This window comes from Bufo bufo, chromosome 4 (genome assembly GCF_905171765.1).
Source record: "Bufo bufo chromosome 4, aBufBuf1.1, whole genome shotgun sequence".
In the NCBI taxonomy this organism is placed as follows: Eukaryota; Metazoa; Chordata; class Amphibia; order Anura; family Bufonidae; genus Bufo; species Bufo bufo.
The window spans coordinates 255,274,763-255,299,432 of record NC_053392.1 but is presented as its reverse complement, the minus strand read 5'-3'; the positions used below and the strand labels follow the sequence as shown (position 1 = coordinate 255,299,432).

General features: G+C 45.3%; 1 protein-coding gene across 1 annotated transcript in view; it reads left to right on the top strand.

The window, feature by feature from the left end:
- Window positions 1-2,262: 2,262 nt before the first annotated feature.
- Window positions 2,263-24,670, top strand: part of ERICH1 (glutamate rich 1) — an 88,869-nt gene continuing 66,461 nt past the window's right edge. The window contains exons 1-2 of the mRNA XM_040428535.1: window positions 2,263-2,347; window positions 22,284-22,424. Of these exons, the coding sequence (XP_040284469.1) occupies window positions 2,326-2,347; window positions 22,284-22,424 (163 nt within the window). The 5' untranslated portion in view covers window positions 2,263-2,325. The remainder of the gene's footprint in view (window positions 2,348-22,283; window positions 22,425-24,670) is intronic.

Below are 24,670 nucleotides of genomic sequence, written 5' to 3'. Positions count from 1 at the left end.
ATCACTGTATCATAAACTGCACCCTAAAGTACCATCAGCTGCCCATCACTGTATAATAAACTGCACCCTAATGTACCATCAGCTGCCCATCACTGTATCATACACTGCACCCCAATGTACCATCAGCTGCCCATAACTGTATCATAAACTTCTCCCCACTGTACAATCAGCTGCCCATCACTGTATCATGAACTGCACCCCAAAGTACCATCAGCTGCCCATCACTGTATCATGACCTGCACCCTATGTACCATCAGATGCCCATCACTGTATCATGAACTGCACCCCAATCTACCATCAGCTGCCCATCACTGTATCATACACTGCACCCTAATGTACCATCAGCTGCCCATCACTGTATCATACACTGCACCCCAATGTACCGTCAGATGCCCATCACTGTATCATACACTGCACCCCAATGTACCATCAGCTGCCCATCACTGTATCATAAACTGCACCCTAAAGTACAATCAGCTGCCCATCACTGTATCATACACTGCACCCTAATGTACCATCAGCTGCTCATCACTGTATCATACACTGCACCCCAATGTACTATCAGCTGCCCATCACTGTATCATGAACTGCACCCTAAAATACCATCAGCTGCCCATCACTGTATCATGAACTGCACCCTAAAGTACAATCAGCTGCCCATCACTGTATCATGAACTGCACCCTAAAGTACAATCAGCTGCCCATCACTGTATCATGAACTGCACCCTAAAATACCATCAGCTGCCCATCACTGTATCATACACTGCACCCTAATGTACCATCAGCTGCCCATCACTGTATCATAAACTGCACCCCAATGTACCATCAGCTGCCCATAACTGTATCATAAACTTCTCCCCACTGTACAATCAGCTGCCCATCACTGTATCATGAACTGCACCCTAAAATACCATCAGCTGCCCATCACTGCATCATAAACTGCACCCCAATGTACAATCAGCTGCCCATAACTGTATCATACACTGCACCCCAATGTGCCATCAGCTGCCCATCACTGTATCATACACTGCACCCCAATGTGCCATCAGCTGCCCATCACTGTATCATACACTGCACCCTAAAGTACCATTAGCTGCCCATCACTGTATCATACACTGCACCCTAAAGTACCATTAGCTGCCCATCACTGTATCATAAACTGCACCCCAATGTACCATCAGCTGCCCATCACTGTATCATACACTGCACACTAATGTACCATCAGCTGCCCATCACTGTATCATAAACTGCACCCTAATGTACCATCAGCTGCCCATCACTGTATCATACACTGCACACTAATGTACCATCAGCTGCCCATCACTGTATCATAAACTGCACCCCAATGTACCATCAGCTGCCCATCACTGTATCATAAACTGCACCCTATTATCAGATCTACATCGATGTGTGCACCCTACTATAGTATACAAGAGACTCCTTAATGTGACATACATCGATCTACCTCTACGTCATACACAGCTCGGTCCTGAGTACAGTCACCTCTGGGCCCCATACACACTGCACTGGGTGACGGTACTGCACGATGAACTACTCATAAGCCAGCAGAGAAAGGTGACATAAGGTCGGAGCCGCAGATAATAAGCCGGTGCGGTACCGCTCCCGCTGATGACAGGCTTTACTGGCCGCCGTCTCCTCCGGGAGAAGTCACCAGATATTTATGTATCGCAAGAAATCAGGAACTGTCGGGGGAGAGTGGAAATGTCGCATCCTATCACGGGTCCGGATACTGTCGCACGTTCAAAGTCAATAAAGGCAGCGCAAACATGTCAAAAGTTGCAGCACAGCACGACATGCACGTTCTATGTCGCCTTACCTTCCGCAGAGCTCTCATCCTAATGCATTATTCTCTTAGCACATTAAGACCTGCATGGTGAACGCTTCGCAAAACTTTGCCAACAGTTGGCAGTGCGCCTTTCCTTCCCCCGTTACTGCATTTTGTCGCGCGAGCATTAGCCCAGCATCTCCCCGTCGCTGCTTCCCTGAGCCCTTGGCAAAGGCGCTCTCCTTGCTTCAAAGATTTGCGCGTTCTGCGCAGGCGTCAGGCTTGAACATTCTGATCATGCGCAGTGAAGCCTGTGTCCATTCCGGGACGCCATGATAGAGAGGTCGGCCTGAGAGACAGGCGAAATGCGCTGACAGCAGGGCGCGGTTGTAAAGCGCTGTACGCTTGCTCCTGATTGGTGATGGTTTGGACAGGGTAGCGTGGATTGGTTATATACTTTTGTGGGTGGAGTTTAAGTGACAAGCTGACTTCCTCCATGCAGTGCAGTGAGTACCTGAGACCGGATCGTGTCCAGTGCAATGTCCTCCGCCAGGAGAGAAGGTAAAGAGTCTGTGTGCTGCACGTGATGCCTTGTCTGGTGACTACAGCCATGGGTCACCAGTGCTGTGTGGGGTATCAGCGGCTGGCAGGACTTATGGGGCACTGATCACACTGTGCCATAAACTCCTGGGTATCTGGAATGACACTAAATGTTGGGTAAACTTTGCCTATACATGGCTTACTTTTCCACTGTCCTGAAGTTCATCCTGCCTTAAAGGAATTGTCCACTAAATCTTCAATTCTGCACATGTGCAGGGAACAGCACATCATGACACGCAGTTATTAAAGGGGTCTTCTGAGACTTTTTAGGCCTCTTACACACGACCGTATGTATTTTGCTGTCCGTCTGTGTGCATTCCGTATTTTGCGGAACGGAACAGCTGGCCCCTAATATAGCAGTCCTATCCTTGTCCGTAATGCGGGCAATAAAGGACATGTTCTATTTTGTTGCGGAATGGAAGTGGAATGCACACGGAGTACCTTCTGTTTTTTTGCGGACCCATTGAATTTAATGGTTCCGTATACGGCAAAAAAAAAAAAATGGAATCGGAACGTTAAGAAAATCCGTTCGTGTGCAAGAGGCCTTAGGGTGCATTCACACGTCTGCAAAATGGGTCCGCATCCGTTCCGCAATTTTGCGGAACAGGTGCGGACCCATTCATTTTTAATGATGCCGGAATGTGCTATCCGCATTTGCGGATCCGCACTTCCATTCCGCAAAAAAAAGAACATGTCCTTTACTTTTCCGCAATTGCGGAAAAGAAAAGGCATTTTGTATGAAAGTGTTGGCGATGTGCGGGCCGCAAAATGCGGAACGCACATTGCCGGTGTCTGTGTTTTGCGGATCCGCAAAACACATACGGATGTGTGAATGGAACCTTATACTGATGAACTATCCTCAGGATAGGTCATCAGTATCTGATCGCTGATGGTCCGGCACCCGGGACCCTGCCGATGATCTGAGTGCCACGGCTTTCTCACAGCTCACACTGTACATACCACTGCAGCCGTGCTTGGTATCGCAGCTTAGCCACATTCACTTGATTGGAATTGAGCTGCGCCCAAGCCATGTGACGTCATTGGTCTAGAGCAGTGGTGGCAAACCTATGGCACGGGTGCCAGAGGCGGCACTCAGATCCCTCTCGTTTTCCAGGGTACGTTTTCATACCCTAGAAAATGTCTATGGTGTACCAATATGCCTTCGACTTTTCCTGCCATTCATCAGTGTAAGACATGCTATGAACAGCACGGGCAGCGCACTGGATGTAGGCAGACTATTATAGCTAAATTATAAAGTACATGGAAGATATACTGTATTGGTATTTAGGTTACATTGCCGTATCGGCACTTTGTGATAAATAAGTGGGTTTTGGGTTGCAGTTTGGGCACTCGGTCTGTAAAAGGTCCACCATCACTGGTCTAGGGGGGAGCTGTGTGAAAGCCGTGACCCTCACAGGAGCGCCATTGCTTTCTCAAACAGCTGATTTGTGGTGTCCTGGGTGTCGGACCCCCACCGATCAGATACTGATGACCTCTTCTGAGGATAGGTCATAAGTATTAAAGTCTCAGGAAACCCCTTTAAACCAAATGAGGTAATGGCTGAAAATTGCTTGCCCAGTGTTTATTACATTCATTATTACAGTCTGGTGCTCTGGTCCCAAAATGGCTGCTGATAGAGGGTTTTGTGACCAGTGCCATCTATCAGCGACCTATGTCGACTGCCACTGCGCATGCGCTAGTTTCTAATGTCCTGAATAGTTAGTCGATGGAGGCCACTGGTGGATGGGACTGGTCACATAACCCTACATCACTGGCCATTTTGGGAATGGAGCATCAGACTTTAAAGGTGTTCTCTGGGCTCTTCTGAAACTCCCGTTGTCTTCTGACCCTGTTGAGAGAAAAGATCATTTCCCCTGTAGTTACCCCTCCGTCACGCTCCCTGATGCTGCTATCGCCGCTGTGCTTGGACTAATCAGGACAAATTTTCACCGTCCAGAAGTAAATGTTAAAGGTTCCCATGCAGGGGCAGCATTCGTGAATATTTAACCAGTTGGTCACCACGCATAAGTGTTTTTACAGCAGTCACTGTAAACTTGTACATACACCTATTTACATCAGTGCAGGTTTAGCCCTGGTCCCGGCCATTTAATTCCTTAGATGCCTTGGTCAATAGTGACCGTGGCATCTATGTGTTTTCAGAGGGAGGGGGCTCCTGTCACCCAACCAACTCCTGTGAATGCAATAGGAGGCCCCAATATCTTTATATGGCAGCTGGGGGGTCTAATTTCTGGCTAAAAATCTTTTTTTCAATTGGCTTTTATTAAAAATATTGAGCTGTTCTGTCGCAAAGGGTTTGCTGTTTTTCTAGCTATGTGACTGGTACTTTCAGTTTGTGCCAGGTCATCTAATACACCTTGTCTTTAAACTATTGAAAGGTCATAAACACTTATTTAAGCCACATTCTTATTGGCAAGATAAGACCTGAGGTTTAATGAGTGTTTATAATGTCAGAGAGCAGAGATAAGGAGTCTGTCTGCTCCTGGTCTGACGAAAAAGACTAAATGGTGCTACTAGAGCATCTCAGCTCTGTACAGAAAAAAGGGCACCATATTTTTAAGAAAGACCAATAATAATTTTTTTAGCTCAAAATGAATACAATGCAGTAATAAAAAAAATACCCCCAAGTGTATACACAGCCTTTTAAATGTATTGTTTGTTTTTTATTAGCTTTTATAATTCATTCTTCTCTGGAATCCAAAAAACCAGTACATTTCACGGTGTAAAAGAATACCAAGGAAGAAGCAGTGGTGTAGTAATTCACCTGTCATATCTAATCTAGCGGTAGAGATGGCAATGCCTAGGCCGACAGTGAGGCATGAAAGGAGATTTGGGAGTCTCCACCACAAGGCTGTAATGTATGCTGTCTCTCATGGGTAGATTACTGTCATTTTTGTTTCTTGAGCTCCAGTAAATGACTTGAATCATTTTCTGTATAACTCACCAGGTAAATATTGAATACAAAGGATATTGTGATTACCGAAGTCTGATACATACTTCTACCTGTTTATTAGAAGTGCTGTCTGTTTTTGTTTTGTAGGTGTTTTTTATGCGCCAGATTTACCACAGTGGTTTCTGCCGGATGATAAATTTGGTGCATTGGTAGACACCTTTGTCTAACTTTACACCAATTTTTGGTTGGCTTACTTTGGCGCATGTTGTTGCTTCTTGGGTCACGTCCCCGTATTGAGCTAGAAAACCAAAACAGGCAAGTAAGGTTTAGTGCACTATTATTTTTTTTTGGAGCACTCATTTAATTAAATCTGTCCAAATCTGCGCTGAATTCTGGCGGACATGCTGTACACCACATTTGGGGGTTTTCCCAGGAAAACCCCCTGGATCTGAATACTTTTGGAATTGCTTGTAATTAAACATTTAGTATAGCAAATGATTTAGTCAATAAAATGTATCTGTATAGTGCCACCTTCTGTCTGTTCTTTTCCTCCTCTCTCTGTCCACCTCAATGAGGTGGATGCACATTCTCAGTTCCAACTTTTAAAGGATCACTGTCATATTTTTATTTATTTATTTGCTAGTTTATTACAGCTAGACATGTACGATATACCTAGTCTGTTAATGATTGCCAAAAGATCTGTAATTACCTTATAATAACAGATTTCATTAATGTCCTCTGTCCCTTTCCAATTGTCCCTTAAAGACCGTTGTTATGGCTCATCTGTCTCCGGCTAGGAAGAGTTGTGCCTAATCATTTGCCACAATACTATATATTAGTCTGCTCAGCTCCTTCTGTTTTATAATATGCTGCCTGGAGATTGCACTAAAGTGCGTTGCCCACTTTAGAAAAATATGAAACCTTTTATAAATGTGATTTTAGTCAAGTTAGTAATATGACTGTCTCACTCATTTTGTGCTAATTTTGCTTCTTCTAAAGCCACAGGCCATCCAAAACTGAGGTGTACATTTATCAAATGTGTTTTGGTGTTAAAATGTTGCACGTGGTGTCGCACAGCCTCTGTTGCACAAAATTTTGCAACATTAGCCGGCCTGCGCCAACCTGCGGCGCTTTAAGTAGAGTGAGAATAGGTACAGCTATATTGCACTTGTGATAAATTTATTATTGCCGTGAAACCAATTTCATAAATGCGCTCAGCAATTCCAGTCTAAAAAGTAACCTCCTTACACCTACAATGCTAAGGCTACTTTCACACCTGCGTTCAGGTGTCCGCTCGTGAGCTCCGTTTGAAGGAGCTCACGAGCGGTCCCGAACGCAGCCGTCCAGCCCTGATGCATTCTCAATGGAGGCGGATCCACTGAGAATGCATCCGCCTGCCAGCGATCAGCCTCCGCTCCGCTCAGTGAGCGGACACCTGAACGCTGCTTGCAGCGTTCGGGTGTCCGCCTGGCCGTGCGGAGGCGAGCGGATCCGTCCAGACTTACAATGGAAGTCAATGGGGACGGATCCGTTTGAAGATGACACAGTATGGCTCAATTTTCAAACGGATCCGTCCCCTATTGACTTTCAATGTAAAGTCTGAACGGATCCGTTTGCATTATCATGAACAAAAAAAAAAAAAAATTTTTTTTTTTTTTTTTTTTGTTCATGGTTATGCAAACGGATCCGTTCTGAACGGATGCAAGCGTTTGCATTATAGGAGCGGATCCGTCTGTGCAGACACCAGACGGATCCGCTCCTAACGCAAGTGTGAAAGTAGCCTAAATTTGCCCAAAAATCTTTATTGATCCATAATAAAATCTGAGCAGTGATATGAAAGGTACATAAGTCAGTGAGTAAAATAAACAAGATACAATGCATTTGAAAAGTCTTCACATCCATTAATTTTTTCACATTTTATGTTGCAGCCTTGTGCTGAAATAGAAAAAAGTTCAAGTGTTTCCCCATAACCCACTCAAAGCTCCATAATGAGAAAGTGAAAACGGAACGTTTGCTAATTTATTGAGAAGGAAAAACCAAAATCTTGCATTGACATAAGTATTCAGACCTCTTACTCAGGACTTAGTTGAAGCACCTTTGGCAGTGATTACAGCCTCCAGTTTTCTTGGGTATGATGCTACAAGGTTTGCGTGTGGATTTGAGAGTTTTCTGCCTTTTTTCTCTGCAGATACTCTCAAGCTCTTGTCATGTTGGATGGGGATTGTTGGTAGACCAGCCCTTTCCAGGACTCTCCAGAGATATTTAATTGGGTTCAAGTCTTGCTGGGCCACTCAAGGACATTGAGTTGTCCCTAAGCCACTCTTGTGTTGGCTGCGTGCCAAGGGTCATTGTCTTGTTAAAAGGGGATCCTTCAGTCCAGTCGGAGGTCCAGAAAGTTCAATTTTGGTTTCATTACACCAGAGTGTGAGAGTCCTTTATGTGCTTTTTTGCAAACTTTAGACAGGCTTTCTTGTGTATTTTACTGAGGAGAGGCTTATTTCTGGTCACTGCTATAATACCTAGATTGGTGAAGTGCTGCATTAATGGTTGACCTTCTAGAAGTGTTGTGTTTTGTTTTGTTTTGTTTTTTTTCATCTGCTCACAGAATTTTTGGAGCTGATCATTGACCATTGGTTTTTGGTCACACTTTACCAAGGCCATCTAGCCCAAAGTCCAAATTTCTCCCATTTAAGAATTATGGAGGCCACTGTGCTTTGGGGAACTTTCAGTTCAGTGGAATTTCTTTGTATCCAGATCTGTTCCTCCACACAATCGTGTCTCTGAGCTCTACAAACAGTTCTTTCCTTCTCATGGCTTCGTTTTTGCTCTGATATGCATCCGTGAGATCCGTGGGGTCATATATGGACATGATTTGGAAAGTCACACCCCTGTTTAATCAACTGAATTTACCAGAGATGGATTCCAGTCAAGGAGTAGAAACATCTCAAAGTTGAACAAGAAAAATGTGAGGCCCCCAGAGCTAAAAAGATTTATAGCAAAAAGTCTAAATGCTTTTGTCCATGTGAAAGTTTAGTTGTTTTTTCCTTTTTAATAAATTAGCTAAAACTTTCTCATTCTGTCTTAACTTTCTCGTTATGGGTGTTTTCTTTTTTTTTTATGTTAGCACAAGGCCACATCATAAAATGTGAAAGAGTTTGAAGGCCTTCCAAATACAGTGATCCCTCAAGATATAATGGCCCCAAGATACAATATTTTCAACATACAATGTTCTTTCCTGGCCCATAGTAAGTTGAAACTAGACTCAACATACAATGCCTCACAATCGGAACCAAACCCTTGTATTGGTTATCTAGTAGCTCTTCTTTACAGTACAGTGGGGTACCATGTGTCCTATACTGCATCTGTTTATGCCGGGATGAGCTCCTCCTTTGGATGTCAGTTTAGGGTGGCTCCTGCCCTCAACATAGAAAGTGATTATATAATATATATATATTATATTATATATCCGTACAGACCAAAAGTTTGGACACACCTCATTCAAAGAATTTTCTTTATTTTCATGACTATGAAGGCATCAAAACTATGAATTAACACATGTGGAATTATATACATAACAAACAAGTGTGAAACAACTGAAAATATGTCATATTCTAGGTTCTTCAAAGTAGCCACCTTTTGCTTTGATTACTGCTTTGCACCCCATCACTCTACTTCATGGTCAAATATCCCTTACTTTCAAAGTTTTCCCAATTTTTCGGCTGACTGACTGACCTTTATTTCTTAAAGTAAAGCTGCTTTTTTCTTGCCATAATACAAATTCTAACAGTCTATTCAGTAGGACTATCAGCTGTGTATCCACCTGACTTCTCCTCAACGCAACTGATGGTCCCAACCCCATTTATAAGGCAAGAAATCCCACTTATTAAACCTGACAGGGCACACCTGTGAAGTGAAAACCATTTCAGGGGACTACCTCTTGAAGCTCATCAAGAGAATGCCAAGAGTGTGCAAAGCAGTAATCAAAGCAAAAGGTGGCTACTTTGAAGAACCTAGAATATGACATATTTTCAGTTGTTTCATACTTGTTTGTTATGTATATAATTCCACATGTGTTAATTCATAGTTTTGATGCCTTCATAGTCATGAAAATAAAGAAAACTCTTTGAATGAGAAGGTGTGTCCAAACTTTTGGTCTGTACTATATATAACGGCATACAAGGAAATGCTCCAAACTCCCGAACGGAACCTCACGAATAGCTGCTAGCAGACGAATAGGAAACGCACCCAAGCGGCTTACACTCCTAGCAATCAGTCTCTAACGGCATACAGTGAATCCCCGTAAGAACGAGACGAGGCTCTGTGTTGAGGGTCAAGCAGTGGTCACACAGAGCTGTGCATTTATTGATCTTATATAACATTGTTACACACTAATACCACCCACAGGGTTTTGTAAAAACAACCAATGAACACGTACAATACAGTAAAACACTCCCACACAAAATCCTCACCTCTGCCTGTGATACAATTACCTTACACAATGGGTTGATGTAATTATCACAGGCAGGAGAATACACAATGTCTTCTGTCCTGAAGACAACCGAGGAGTAATTCAATTATCTCTCAGGACAAAAGGAAATCGCCAATACACACGTGGGGACAATAGGACAGACATCACTATTTAAATATACAGTGTCCCAACCATTACAGTAACATAGACATTTAACATATCCCCAGATGGCTTGGATCTGAGCGCTCAAAATATCCAAACAGCGCTCAGATGCCACAAACACAGTCAAATCGCCATGGGGTTTTAGTTTAGCATGGGCTGATGAGAGGGCCCATAATTCTGGGGCAAGAGGTTGGCAACCAGGCCCCTCCAAAACCCAGTGGCGAGGTTAGTTTTGCCACGCATCTCCCCTTTTCCAAACAGACTAACAGGGTATCTGACCTTCTGCCGGTCAGTGCCCTTGTTAGTCCAGCAGCCCACCCACAAAATAGAAACAGCAGTACAGCCCACCCACAATAAATGGTTACTACACTTGAGCAAGGGATAAACTTGTCCATGTCCAGGTGCCTCACCACGGCTGTGTGGGGGACTGGTAGACTGCCTTGGTGGGTTGCTGAGTGGGCAGAGACCAGCGGTACTCTGCCCTGGTGCCATCGCTACCACGGAAGTAGCCTGGTTGGAGCCTGGTTGTTGGAGGGGGAGACCGACTGTCTCCCCTTTGGCTAAACAGCCCTGATGCTGGGGGACAGGATTGACTGTCCCTACCCCCTGTGCTGTGAGGGCAGAGACCACGGTCCCATCTGCACGGTTGTGGGGCTTCCTGTCTGCCCTTGGTGCGTTAAACTGCCGCTGGGGGATGGAGACTGTGCTCCCAATTCCCTGTATATCACATGGCCGCTGGGGAATGGAGACTGGGCTCCCAATTCCCTGCATATCACACGGCCGCTGGGGAATGGAGACTGGGCTCCCAATTCCCTGCATATCACACGGCCGCTGGGGAATGGAGACTGGGCTCCCAATTCCCTGTACATCACACGGCCGCTGGGGAATGGAGACTGGGCTCCCAATTCCCTGCATATCACACTGCCGCTGGGGGATGGAGACTGGGCTCCCAATTCCCTGTACATCACACGGCCGCTGGGGAATGGAGACTGGGCTCCCAATTCCCTGTAGATTACACTGCCGCTGGGGGATGGAGACTGGGCTCCCAATTCCCTGCATATCACACTGCCGCTGGGGGATGGAGACTGGGCTCCCAATTCCCTGCATATCACACTGCCGCTGGGGGATGGAGACTGGGCTCCCAATTCCCTGCATATCACACTGCCCCTGGGGGATGGAGACTGGGCTCCCAATTCCCTGCATATCACACTGCCGCTGGGGGATGGAGACTGGGCTCCCAATTCCCTGCATATCACACTGCCGCTGGGGGATGGAGACTGGGCTCCCAATTCCCTGCATATTACACGGCCACTGGAGACTGGGCTCCCTATTCCCTGCATATCACACTGCCGCTGGGGGATGGAGACTGGGCTCCCAATTCCCTGCATATTACACTGCCGCTGGGGGATGGAGACTGGGCTCCCAATTCCCTGTAGATTACACTGCCACTGGGGGATGGAGACTGGGCTCCCAATTCCCTGCAGATCACACGGCCACTGGAGACTGGGCTCCCAATTCCCTGTAGATTACACTGCCGCTGGGGGATGGAGACTGGGCTCCTAATTCCCTGCATATCACACTGCCGCTGGGGGATGGAGACTGGGCTCCCAATTCCCTGTACATCACACGGCCGCTGGGGGATGGAGACTGGGCTCCCAATTCCCTGCATATTACACGGCCACTGGAGACTGGGCTCCCTATTCCCTGCATATCACACTGCCGCTGGGGGATGGAGACTGGGCTCCCAATTCCCTGCATATTACACTGCCGCTGGGGGATGGAGACTGGGCTCCCAATTCCCTGTAGATTACACTGCCGCTGGGGGATGGAGACTGGGCTCCCAATTCCCTGTAGATTACACTGCCGCTGGGGGATGGAGACTGGGCTCCCAATTCCCTGCAGATCACACGGCCACTGGAGACTGGGCTCCCAATTCCCTGCAGATCACACGGCCGCTGGGGAATGGAGACTGGGCTCCCAATTCCCTGCATATCACACTGCCGCTGGGGGATGGAGACTGGGCTCCCAATTCCCAATAACTCCCATTGCCGCTGGGGGACAGGACCGACTGTCTCTGCCTGCCGCTGGGGAATGGAGACTGGGCTCCCAATTTCCTGCAGGAGCAGAGACCTCGGTCCCATCTCCACTGGCCACCTGGGGTTCTTCCCAGTAAACATCCACAATATCCTCCCAGCTGAAGGGCTCTGGACCTGGGTCTGACCTCTTGCTGTCCTGCTGAGCCTTCCCAATGGAGAGGAAGAGATCTTGGTAGTCCTGCTCCAGTTCCCACTCCAGGGTTGCTAGGTGAGCCAGGTCTTTCTCTACCTCATGGGGGTCATCCCAATCCTGCCTAGCCTCCCTCTCATAGAAAATGTCCTGAAGTCTGGACTGTGCAGGGCTCCCGAAGTCAGGCTCTGCAATAGACTCTCATAACAAGCCAGAACCATCAAACTCCTCTCCCTCTGGCTTGTCATGCTCAGCTGTCCAGGGTATATACTGTATAATCACAGCTAAGACGATATCCCGTCAGAGGGAGTGATAACCACAGGTGGTGTATATGTATAATAAATGTAATCACAGGAAACGACCTGTTTTAAAACGTAGCCTTTAATCTAATTTAAACATAAAATAACAAACTCCCACAGACACACATAGAAAAGAACAAAAAAAGAAAAGATATATCCTTGATGACATAGGAGATAATACTGCAATCGTCCAGTGGCACGGGTCAATGATAGACGGGGTGGACAGTCATGGAGTCTGATCTGTCCCTATATCTGGCCTTAGGCTCGGTAGCCCTGCCTAAGAACGGAATAGCCGCCCTGATGAGGACGATCCCGTGTTCTGGAACCTCCTTGTGAGACCTGATTAGACCCTATAATCCAGGTGAGTCCCTATTCCGGGGCCTGCTCTAGGTACACAGAACAAAACAAAAAAACGGATATAGATAAACCGTATAGGGAGCAATGGACCACCCACACTCATGGATGCTGCGTCTCGTGGGTGGACAGTTGCTTGCCAAGATTATGTCAAGAAAGGTACACAGACCACCACAGGTGTGATTATCTATGAATATATATCATCAAATAGGCGATATCAGTGTGTAGCCCTCACACACCAGAATTAATGTGTGATGTTCACACACCGGAAGTCGCCGTACACATTTGTACATGCATGTGTATAGTTAAGATGTATATACACGCTAGGCACCAGGAGCACTGCCTTGGTGGCATGCAATCAGGTGCCAGTGTCCCAACGCGTTTCACCCTAATTGATTGCCGGGTTCCTCAGGGGACATATATAAGTACAATGCTGTTTTGGGCATCAGTAAGAGGTAGCAGAGCTGTCAGCAGGGTCCTCAATTATTATGACACAGTTTGACCAGATCATTTACTGGTCTTAAGTTCAATCATTAAATAGCTCTAAACGGTCAGATCTAAAGACCGTATTAAACGACCTTTAGGGGGGCACTAAGTGAGTAAGTCACTCGCCATAGTGGGTATAGAGCATGAGTTACAGATTCCCACACAGATATACAGGCACATGCAAACATAGATGGTTCCCACATAGGTAATCAGAGTGACGACCTCCTACAACAGCCACATATGTATGATGACATGTGTGATAAGCATAAAGATAGCAAACAAGTAACCAGATACTACTTGCGTGTCCGGATACAGCCAAGGAGGCCCCCGGCTGTCTGTGGAGTTAGTAGTATGTTCACTGTCACTCCAGCCATAGCCCGTGTACACACTGTTTGGGGCAGAGAAAGTAATCAAAGTTAGAAGCCAGATAAGGCCATAGAAACCAACCTTTTAGAGGTAAGAAGAAAAACCCCAATTCTCCGAGGAACTCACAGATAATGGTGCCTCACTGGTCCTGTGTGTGAGGTCGCCATGCAGAGAAACCTGTCCGGTTTAAATAGCCCACACTAAGTAAATGGTACGAGGGGCCGGATATTCACCAGCCTATCCCTGTCCAGGCCTTGGTTGGGTGTGGACCTGTGACTCAATCACGCCTCTAATTGGCGTGTCTGTCTTGCTGGGTAGCTAAGGCAACCCCCATATTTGATATGTCTTGTGTGCCGCCCCGTCACACCCACACGGGGTGTGCCCCATTCGTATAGGCGGACTTAGTCCTAGTCATCACACAAATCCAGCCGGCATCAGAGCCGTCGCTGATGACGTCACCGGCGGCACCCAATCACATGGCCTTGCAAGCGTCACGTCATCGGCTCAGTGTCAGGGCGCTGCCTGATGACGTTGCCAGTCGCCTCCGATCACGTGGCTAGGCAATATAGTGTGAAGCAATTGGATGCTTGCGGTACACAGATCTCATTATGATAGCTATCAGGTCCAGTAAGATAAATAAAACATTGTCATGATACATTTGGAAGGACCCAATGTGGATGCCTAAGCCATAATTTGAAAGTAAAAGACAATTTGCGCAAAATCAGTGCGCGGACTATGGATCGATTTAGTGTAAATGAATAAAATGGGGACAATAAATAGGACAGGTAACGGCCCTTTGAACACGGTACACATAGGGTACACAATAATAGGAGGCGATGATATTCATGGGATAGGAATCCTGCAGGCTTAATAAAGCTATTAATGAATTCTCTGTTGTATCATAGTGAATAGAGTTAATAGTCTATATATTGATCTGTACATGGGATGGATAAAAACAGCACAGTAATGGGGATGGCCACATATCCTCCCCTCAAGTTATCACCGTGCTTAGATATATGTATCGACCCCATATTGGATAGTATATGGCTGGCTAAAGAAAGCAGGAGTAATCGATATTTTCGTTCAGTCCTGCAGGTGACATGGTGTTTAACATATGTATCCATTTTGACTCTTTTTGTCTCAGGATAGTGTCAATGTCTTCTCCCCTAATGGAGTGTTTTATTGTTTCCACCATGGAGAAGTTAATTGCTTTCGGGTCTCCTCCATGTTTAAGAACCACATGCCTGGACAAAGGCTTATCACGCTTATGGCGAATGTCACCGATGTGTTCCAGGATCCTCTTTTTAAAATGCTCTACATGTTTTGCCAATGTATCTGAGGCTACATTTACACTGGGCCATGTAGACAACACCTGTTGTGTTACAATTTGCAAAACCACGGGTCATATATGTATGGTTCTGTTCGGTATTCGTAAAGGACTGGCCTACTGCTATGAAGGAACAGGCCTTACATTTGCCACACCTATAGGTCCCATTTCTCCTATCTGCTAGCCAGGTACACAGAGGGGGGGTTGGTTCAAAATGGCTGTGTACCAGCTGATCCCCTATGCTGCGACCCCGTCTAAAGGTGATTGAGGGATGCTCCGGAAGGAGGTCAGTCAAGTCAGGGTCAGACTTAATCAATGACCAGTAACGTCCGATAATCTGACGGACTTGATTAGATTCAGTATCGTATGTACCTATGATTCTAATAACATCCTCTGATGTTTTCCCCACCCTACAGAGTGGATTAATGCTGATCTATCAAGGGATCCAGCGTGGCTCCAGGCCTCATAGAGACAATCCTCCGAGTACTCCCTCTGTTTGAACCGATGGAACAGAGTACTGGCTTGTTTGTCAAACTCAGTTGAGTCGGAACAGTTCCTGCGTATACGCAGAAACTGTCCTTTAGGGATACCCTTTTTAAGCGGTTTGGGGTGAAAACTCTCCCACCTAAATAAACTATTGGTTGAGGTGGATTTGCGGAACAAAGTGGTTGTTAAAGTATTATTCATGTTCTTACTAATCTGTAGGTCGAGAAAGTTGATTGATCTGGATTGTAGTTCATAGGTAAAAAATAGACCGATGTGATTAATGTTCAGGTCCTTCATGAACCCATCAAAGTCTTCTGGGGTACCTGACCAAAATAACAGGATATCATCGATGAACCTTGACCAAGATATTATATGGCGGGTCCATCTTTGCATCCCATCCGTGAAGACAATGGTGTCCTCCCACCAGCCCAGGAGCAGGTTGGCATAGGTAGGCGCACAAGGGCTCCCCATCGCCGTGCCCCTGAACTGGTGGTAAAAGCGACCATTGAACACAAAGTAATTGTGATTTAAAGCAAAATCCAGGAGTCTGATCACAAAATGGTTGTGATCCTTGAGGTCAGTTGATCTGGTATCTAAGAAATATTTGATTGCTGCCAGGCCCTTATTATGTGGAATTGAGGTGTAAAGATCTTCCACATCAATAGAGGCTAGCCAGACACCCGGATCCAAAGAGATACCATTTATCCGTTTCAACAGATCATTTGTGTCACGGAGGTATGAGGGTAAAGACATTACAAATGGACGCAATATCTTGTCTATATAGGTGCCTACGTGCTCAGTAAGGCCCCCTATCCCAGACACAATTGGACGACCCTTTGAGGGGGACCGTGCCCTTATGGATCTTAGGGAGACAGTAGAAGGTGGCCACCCGGGGGTTTGGTAATTCAAGGTAGTCACATTCACGTCGGTCAATAAGTCTCCCCTCAAGGGCCTCCTGTAGGATTTGAGATAGTTCCCTCGCATACATCTGAGTTGGGTCCAGCTTCAGCAACTCATAGCTGGATCCATCAGATAGGAGGGACATGCACATGTCACAGTATTGTTCACTGGACATAACAACAATGTTCCCCCCCTTTGTCCGAAGGTTTGAATATAAGTTGTTTATTGGTGCTTAGATCCCGTAATATTTCCATTTCCCTCTGTGTGTGGGTGTCAAATTTCCTAGGTCCCTAGTTACTGATCTAAGAAATAGATCAATGTGGGCCTCACCCAGTGTTTTGGGAGGCATCCTAGTACTTTTGTTTATGAGGCTCGTAAATGGGCCCTGACCCGGAGGACGATCATTATCGTCCAGTAGATCCACTAGGGCATCATAGCCCATAAGGTCACTTGGATCAAGTCCAAGTTCAAGGCTCCTCTTTTTATCGGAGGCGCAAAATAACTTGCGCCACCTCAGTTTTCTCACAAACAAATGGAGATCCTTTACCCAGTCAAACAGACAAAAGCGGGTGGTTGGCACAAATGACAGTCCTTTATTCAACAGTTTTTGTTCGGCCTCTGATAGATCTATCCTGGATAAATTAAGAATCACCGGTTGAGCCTCTGATAAAGTCAGTGTTTTTTCACGGGTTGGGACTGTGTTTGAGTACGATCCCTCAGGATATAAGTATTGGGCGGAGGTGGGCCTAAAAAAGAATTGCTTGCAACAGGTGAGGTACCATATGAAGAGGCAGTATCTGACAAGATGGTCCCACTTGGGGCCATCATTAACCTGTTTGTTGGTTCTGGGTCGACTGTAGTTTCTGTCCTTACAGTTTGACGGGATGGGGCCTGCATTCCCCATGACGCCCCAGATCTTTGGCCTGTAGGTGCGTAGCCTCTTGTCTGAGGCCTCTGATTATATTGTCCACTCCCTCTACCTTGGCCCCTGCCTCTCCAGTTACCTCGACGTCTAGAGTATTGATGTTGTTGGGACTGATGATGATCCGGATCTGAGCTTTCAGCCTCAGAGGCCGAGCCCTCACTGGCGGAGACTTTCTCGGTAGACTGTGCTACTATGTACGCTGTTTTGTTTCTAAAGTCCGACAGGTCCTTAATAAATTGTCGGTGTTTTCGTTCCACTAGGTTGGACTTAAACCTCTTGTAAAGGGGGGATATTAATCATCAATATTTATGCAGATATCGATAATTAATATTCATAAATGGGAGGAGCCATCTAGTGATAACTCCGCCCATTTATGCCTTTATATAATAACAACAATACCTTCGCTATGCTTCACACTAATCACTACGCTAGCTGCAAGCGCCTTACTATCACTATACTACGGCGGCGACTACTAAAAACACCATACACTGCATTATGAACAATAAGGAATATTTATTACACAATACAATTATATCAGTCTAGCAATACGTTATATCTATATATATATTCATGGATCAATGGATATGAATATATATACATATAGACGTACACACCGCAGTACAGAAACAGTACTACAATAAACACAATACGAGCCTAACTACACTACACAATCCCAAATTCCACCCCACATACTATCTATACATTACAATAATACATCATACACACAAATATCAGTAACTCACCCCACCTGACTATTCACTGTCCCTACGGGGTACGACGAGGGTTAATGGTGGCCTCACAGGGGTGTAAACCGACCACAAACACAAAGGGTTAACAATGGGGATAATATCAGAACTGTACAGCAATGCAAGGGTGAATATCCTGCAAGTGTACAGTGGGAAGGGGGGGGGGGGTGTGTGGCAGGGTTAGAGCAGGGGTTACCACCAGGGGTTAATCAGGGTAGGGAAAGGGTTACACGGTGGAGCAAGGGTTTGGGGGATCAGGGTGTCCAGTAACATGGCAAGGGTAAGGGGTTACAGGACCAGGGGTGATATGTGAGGGGTAGGTAGGGGCTACACAGGTATACTTAGGCCTTATCCAGGTGGTCATCATGAAGCTGCTCTCTCCCCTGCATCTCTGAATCTAGTCTGGTTGCAAGAGACAGCACCTCTGGCCGGTTCGGGGTTTTATAGCCCAAAAGCAACCCCCTCCTCAGGGATGTGACATCATAGTGTCACTGTGACGTATGCCTGCCTACAATCCCCAGAGTCCCCCCCCCCCCCCCCCCCCTAGTCCCAAAGATGCTGGGAGTAGTGGGATGGAGTTTTAGCCATGGGCAGAGGTGTGGAAAAACAGGTTCTCAGATTCTTGATGTCTGGTTAGAAGGTCCCCTCACAAACGGTGCCAAAGCGTCTGATTGCTTTGGGCCTGAACAAAAGAGGACTAGATGCTAATCAGCTGTTATCCTACAGGCTATAACAACTCTGTAGATAACAGTTGGAATTGCATATATGCATATATATATCCACAGATGCTTGGGGGCTCATCTATCAATAAGCCCACATACATACTGTCATGCTGACATAAGTGTATATACATAGACACGTGTGCAAATACATACACACATATCTATATATATACACACACCCTCGCATATATCTGGGGCATACAGGGGACATATATAAGAGGGCACATATATTTACTAATATAAGGGGGCACAGCTTCCAGGGACCACATATTTCCCACAGGGGCCACCATGAGCCCCTGGGGATCACCATGGGCAGACGTGCGCAGATGCTGGGCACATCTGCGCACATCACCCCATGATGCGGTGGTTAATGTATGCATATATATACCATACATGCCCGCACGTGTTTGCAGGCATGCATGGATATATATGCATACGTCTCAACCGCTCCTCAACACCTCTCTACATTGGTTTGTAGCTCGGTTTCTTTTTTTTGAGAACTCTGGGTGGTCCCTAAACCCTAGTGCTATCTCTGGGCGTTCAGCGATCTCTCAACCGTCTCCAAATTAACCTGCTCCTGATCCAACAACAGTCGCATAAGGCGTAGAGAGCTCTCTATTATTTCACCTTCCCACCTGGTCAAAAATTCTGGTGTGTGAGGGCTACACACTGATATCGCCTATTTGATGATATATATTCATAGATAATCACACCTGTGGTGGTCTGTGTACCTTTCTTGACATAATCTTGGCAAGCAACTGTCCACCCACGAGACGCAGCATCCATGAGTGTGGGTGGTCCATTGCTCCCTATACTGTTTTATCTATATCCGTTTTTTTGTTTTGTTCTGTGTACCTAGAGCAGGCCCCGGAATAGGGACTCACCTGGATTATAGGGTCTAATCAGGTCTCACAAGGAGGTTCCAGAACACGGGATCGTCCTTATCAGGGCGGCTATTCCGTTCTTAGGTAGGGCTACCGAGCCTAGGGCCAGATATAGGGACAGATCAGACTCCATGACTGTCCACCCCGTCTATCATTGACCCGTGCCATTGGACGATTGCAGTATTATCTCCTATGTCATCAAGGATATATCTTTTCTTTTTTTGTTCTTTTCTATGTGTGTCTGTGGGAGTTTATTTTATGTTTAAATTAGATTAAAGGCTATGTTTTAAAACAGGTTGTTTCCTGTGATTACAGGGTATATACTGTGCCATATACCACCAGAGCGCCTGGTAGGCATCCTCCAGCCATAGCTCCTGCCATACCCGGTGCTCTAGTTCCTTCACCCATTCCTCCAGGGGCTGCTCTCCCAGGAAGGGCATCCGCAGGGCCACTTGCTTCTGCAATCGCTGGGAGACTCTCTCGCCTCGCTGGTATTGTACATTATCCAGGGCCTGGTACCAGATGCCTTTCCTTAATGCATCCAGGTCTTCCTCATTGTATGCCACTGCTGGTTCCATCCTGCTGCTGTCAGGGTCGCTGTACTGGGACATGCGTTGCCCTCAAATTGTAATTCCAGGGAATGATGTTTCTTTGTAGCTGTCCTTCTGGGCTGTGAGAACGATCCCACTGCTGCCACCAATTGTAACGGCATACAAGGAAATGCGGACAACGGTTCGCGGACCCATTCAAGTCAATGGGTCTGTGAAAAAACACGGAGGCACACAAGATTGTCATCCGTGTCAGTTTTTTTTTTCTATCATTTTCAAGGCAAACTTGACTTAGACTATTTTTTCACTTTTCATGTCTGGTGATCCTCCAAACATCAAGGAAGACACACGGAAAGAAAAACGGAACAACGGAACTCCGTTTTGCGGACCGTGAAAAAATACTGTCGTGTGCATGAGGCCTAAGTATGAATCTTATTTTTAGAGAGGACGTATATGTATGTATGTATGTATGTATGTATGTTCCACGATCACTCAAAAACGCAACCATCGATTTCAACAAAACTTGTTATACACATCCCTTGGCTACCTGGAAAGAAATCTTGTGGGGGTCTCGGCTCTCTAGGACTGTACTGTTCCTGAGATATTCCCCAAAAAACAACCTGCATTAGCCAATACAAGCCTGCAAGTCTTTCTCTTCATATTCCAACTGCCATTCAAACAATCACATGTCCCTTATCAGCCTATAGAAGCTCGCAGGCCCTTAGTCTCCACATGCACACCTTTTTACTCCAGGTTTCCATGACAACCCTGCAATTTTTCACTGCTGTAGGTCAGCTTTAGACTAGGGCTACACGACACATAGGGCACAACTACACTGCTACATGCATCCATCTTGGATGGATTTTTTGTGACTGTCATGTTGCAGTGCAACATCATAGCCTATCATTATAAAAAAAATTGTGCGACATTGGCAGACATCCCAACCTGCAAAAACTCATTTCAGGGAGGTGCACTTCTCATTTCAGGAAGGTTTTTCTTTTTTTTTTTTTCTTTCATGAACTTTTTATTACATTTTCCAAACATATGCAGTATCTGCACACTTTGCTCTATGGTGTGGAGGACTGGGCTCATTACCCTGCCCCAAATGATCATATTTATGTATATGATTAAAGCGATTCTGTCACCACCTATAAGCCCTGTGAGCTAAACATCTGCTCATGTCCAGGGTAGCATTCTGATTTCTAAGGTGGCCTTATAAAAGCCATTTGTGGCTTTATTCTGCGGAAAAACAGGTTTTACTAACCTGTCAATCATTGAATTAAGGTGCCCAAGCAGGGGAGGTCTGTGGATGGCATGGTGCCCGGCCGCACGCATCGCCGTTCATGCCCAGCGCTGCCTTCTACTTCTCAGTGCCGCCTCTCCCTCCCCTCCCTCCTCCCGCTTTGAGATCCCGCGCGTGCGCACAGGCTGCGCCGTTGCGGACTGCTGGCATCGGCTTCTTCTTGCACTGTGCGCACGCGCCGAGAAGGGGACACTGCTACAGGTTGCCTGAAAGGTTTATTGCGAGTAAACTAGAGATGGGTGTCCCTCTAATTAGGCTAGTAGCACCTGTTCCTACATTTCGTTTGGAGTGAGCCACCATTTTTGATTTTCATTAAGTGAAATATACCCGTGCGAAGCCGGCTCCTTCTGCTAGTAAGGTATAATGGAAAGATCTGCACGCACCTGTTCTGTGTTTAGAGCCACATCTGGTTTTGGCTCACAATCGCTGATGGAAATCACTGACGTGTGAATGAGGCTTTACTCAACATTTTTATATTTCTTCTATACGCAAACTTTAAAATAGCTTTCATAGTTTAATATGAAAACTAGGGAAGCAGAACTGAATGGTAAAGCTCCCAATAAATGGTCACTACTATAACATCCCCTCTGAGGTGTGATTCATTCACTCATACTGTAGGCATGAATACAGATGCATTCACTGATATCACGCTGATTTCAAGCCATGAAAGAATAGAATGTTTTCTAACTACTGTGCTTCTGTAAATTGAGGTTTCATAAAAACCCATATTGTCTCGCCAACTTTCCATTCCTCAATAAACTTATACTTATTGTCTATTTTTAAGTCCTTCTTTCTAAGGTTTTGACGAGATTGTATCCTACCACTGCTGATAGTCAGACTGTAGCATCCAAAAATGAGACCCTACCGACAGGAACAGGAGAGAAGTCTAAAGAAATGATACAGCCATCGATACCGGAGTCAGCAGGTAAGTGTACGGTTTATCTGACTCTCATCATGTGTAACAAAGAACTGTGCCCATAGCCTAATTGTATGTATGTATGTATGTATGTTTGTTATCTTAAAAAAAAAATATAAATTATTATAAAAAAAAAAAAATAACTACAAAAAGTCTACTTCTACCCTTAACCTTGTGGTGTCCAGACCAGTGATGAGCATATATATGTTCATTTTAATACATTTCAATTAAATACCAACTCTCTTCTGGTTAGTTAAGAAAATACATTAATTATAATGTATAATAACTTTCTGATTAACTTTTATTAACTCTTTCTGGGAAGGAGATGGGAAAAACAGCAATACTGCCACTGCGTTTTTACGTTATAAATTTTACGCCGTTCATTTTTTGGTATGAATAACATAATATCTTTATTCTCTGGGTCAGTACGATTACAGTGATACCAAATACATATATTTTTTAAAAAATTTTACTACTTTTTTGCAATAAAACCCTTTTTTTTTTTAAAAGCAAAAAATGTTTTTGCATTTACTCTTCCCAAGACCCATAACTTTTTTCTTTTTCTTTCTATGGAGTTGTGTGAGGGCTTGATTTTTGCGGGACGACTTGTATTTTTCATTGGTATCATGTTGGAGTAAATGGCGATTTTTGATCGCTTGTTGTTAGGTTTTCTTGGTGGTAACTAAGAATAAATTAGCAATTCATTTTTATATATTTTTTTTTTTATTAAATTTTTTACAGCGTTCACCGTAGGGGATAATTTACATGATATTTATGTAGTCTGGGTCGTTACGGACGCGGCAATACCAAACATTTGGGGAACATTTTTTTTATTTTTTTGCAATTTTTTTTTTCATTGAAAAGCTTATTTTCAATGGAAAAAAAGCGTAATTTTTTTTATTGAATGAGTTTTACTGTTATTTGCCACAGACAGTGTTTTTTTAATTTTTTATTGCTTTTAAAAATGCAATACACAATCCCTATAGTGCATTGCATCTTAATGGCAATGCTATTCTGACATTGACCAGTGGCACAGCCTGCTGGAAATTACTGAAGGCTGGTCTGGGGCCTACATCAGCCCCCAATTTTATAGATCTGTGAACTGCACTCCAATTTGTAGTTTGGGTGCTCGTGAGAGAAACGTATTTTGAGAGTAGGAACATCCACGGCACTCCAGTTTAGGTATATGCAATTCTTTTTAATAATCAAAGAAGTGTTCACATCACTTATTATTCCATACAGTATTATTCATATCCAGGAGTAGAAAAAAGTGTTAGCCACATTGTATTCCCCGGACGTTTCGGTCTGAATTAGACCTTTATCAGCGGGATCTGATTTGTGGCAGGAGGGAAGGTGCTATCCTGGATGTATGATACATCCAGGATAGCACCTTCCCTCCTGCCACCTTCACACACATCGGCACCCCCTCTGTCAGCACTTTACATGCCGCGGGAAATGGCATATGCATGTAAAGTGTTAAACAGCCCGGATCGGTGCGTGATATGAACGCATAGCATCCGCACTGAATCCTGACCCATTCATTTCAATGGGCCTGTGTACATGAGCGTTTTTTTCCATGCATCTGTTCTGCGTTGCGTGAAAAATGGAGCATGTTCTATATTCAGCGTTTTTCACGCAGCCCTGGCACCATAGAAGGGAATGGGGATTCAGTGAAAAGCGCATTGCATCCGGAAGCAAGTGCGGGTGCAATGCGTTTTTCACTGATGGTTGCTAGGAGATGTTGTTTGTAAACCTTAAGTTTTTTATCACGCGTGTGAAAAACGCTTGAAAACGCATTACACCCACGTGGAAAAAACTGAACGCAATCGCAGACAAAACTGACTGAACTTGCTGGCAAAATGGTGCGAGTTTCACTGAACGCACCCTGAACGCATCCGGACCTAATCAGTCACGCTCGTGTGAAAGAGGCCTTAGAGCAGGGCCATGGCTCTCATGTGAGCTCTTAGACTGGGCCACCGTAAAAAAGCGGCGCCCCAGCCTAAGGCCCCTCAGTGACCGCCGTAAAAACACGTATGGTGGTCATTAAGGGGTTAAGTAGTTGTCAACCTACAGGTAGCTCTCTAGGGCCTCAACCGATTTGTGCTCGTGTTCTGAACAGGCAAAGGGGAGTAAGCAGCTACCAGACCGGGTAGTCAAATCCAGGAACCTGGTCCTTCTCTCCCCCCAACATCTCAAGAGATTTGGGAGGCTGACCTACACATTGGATGCTAATTGGTCAGCTGACCCCTATGAAA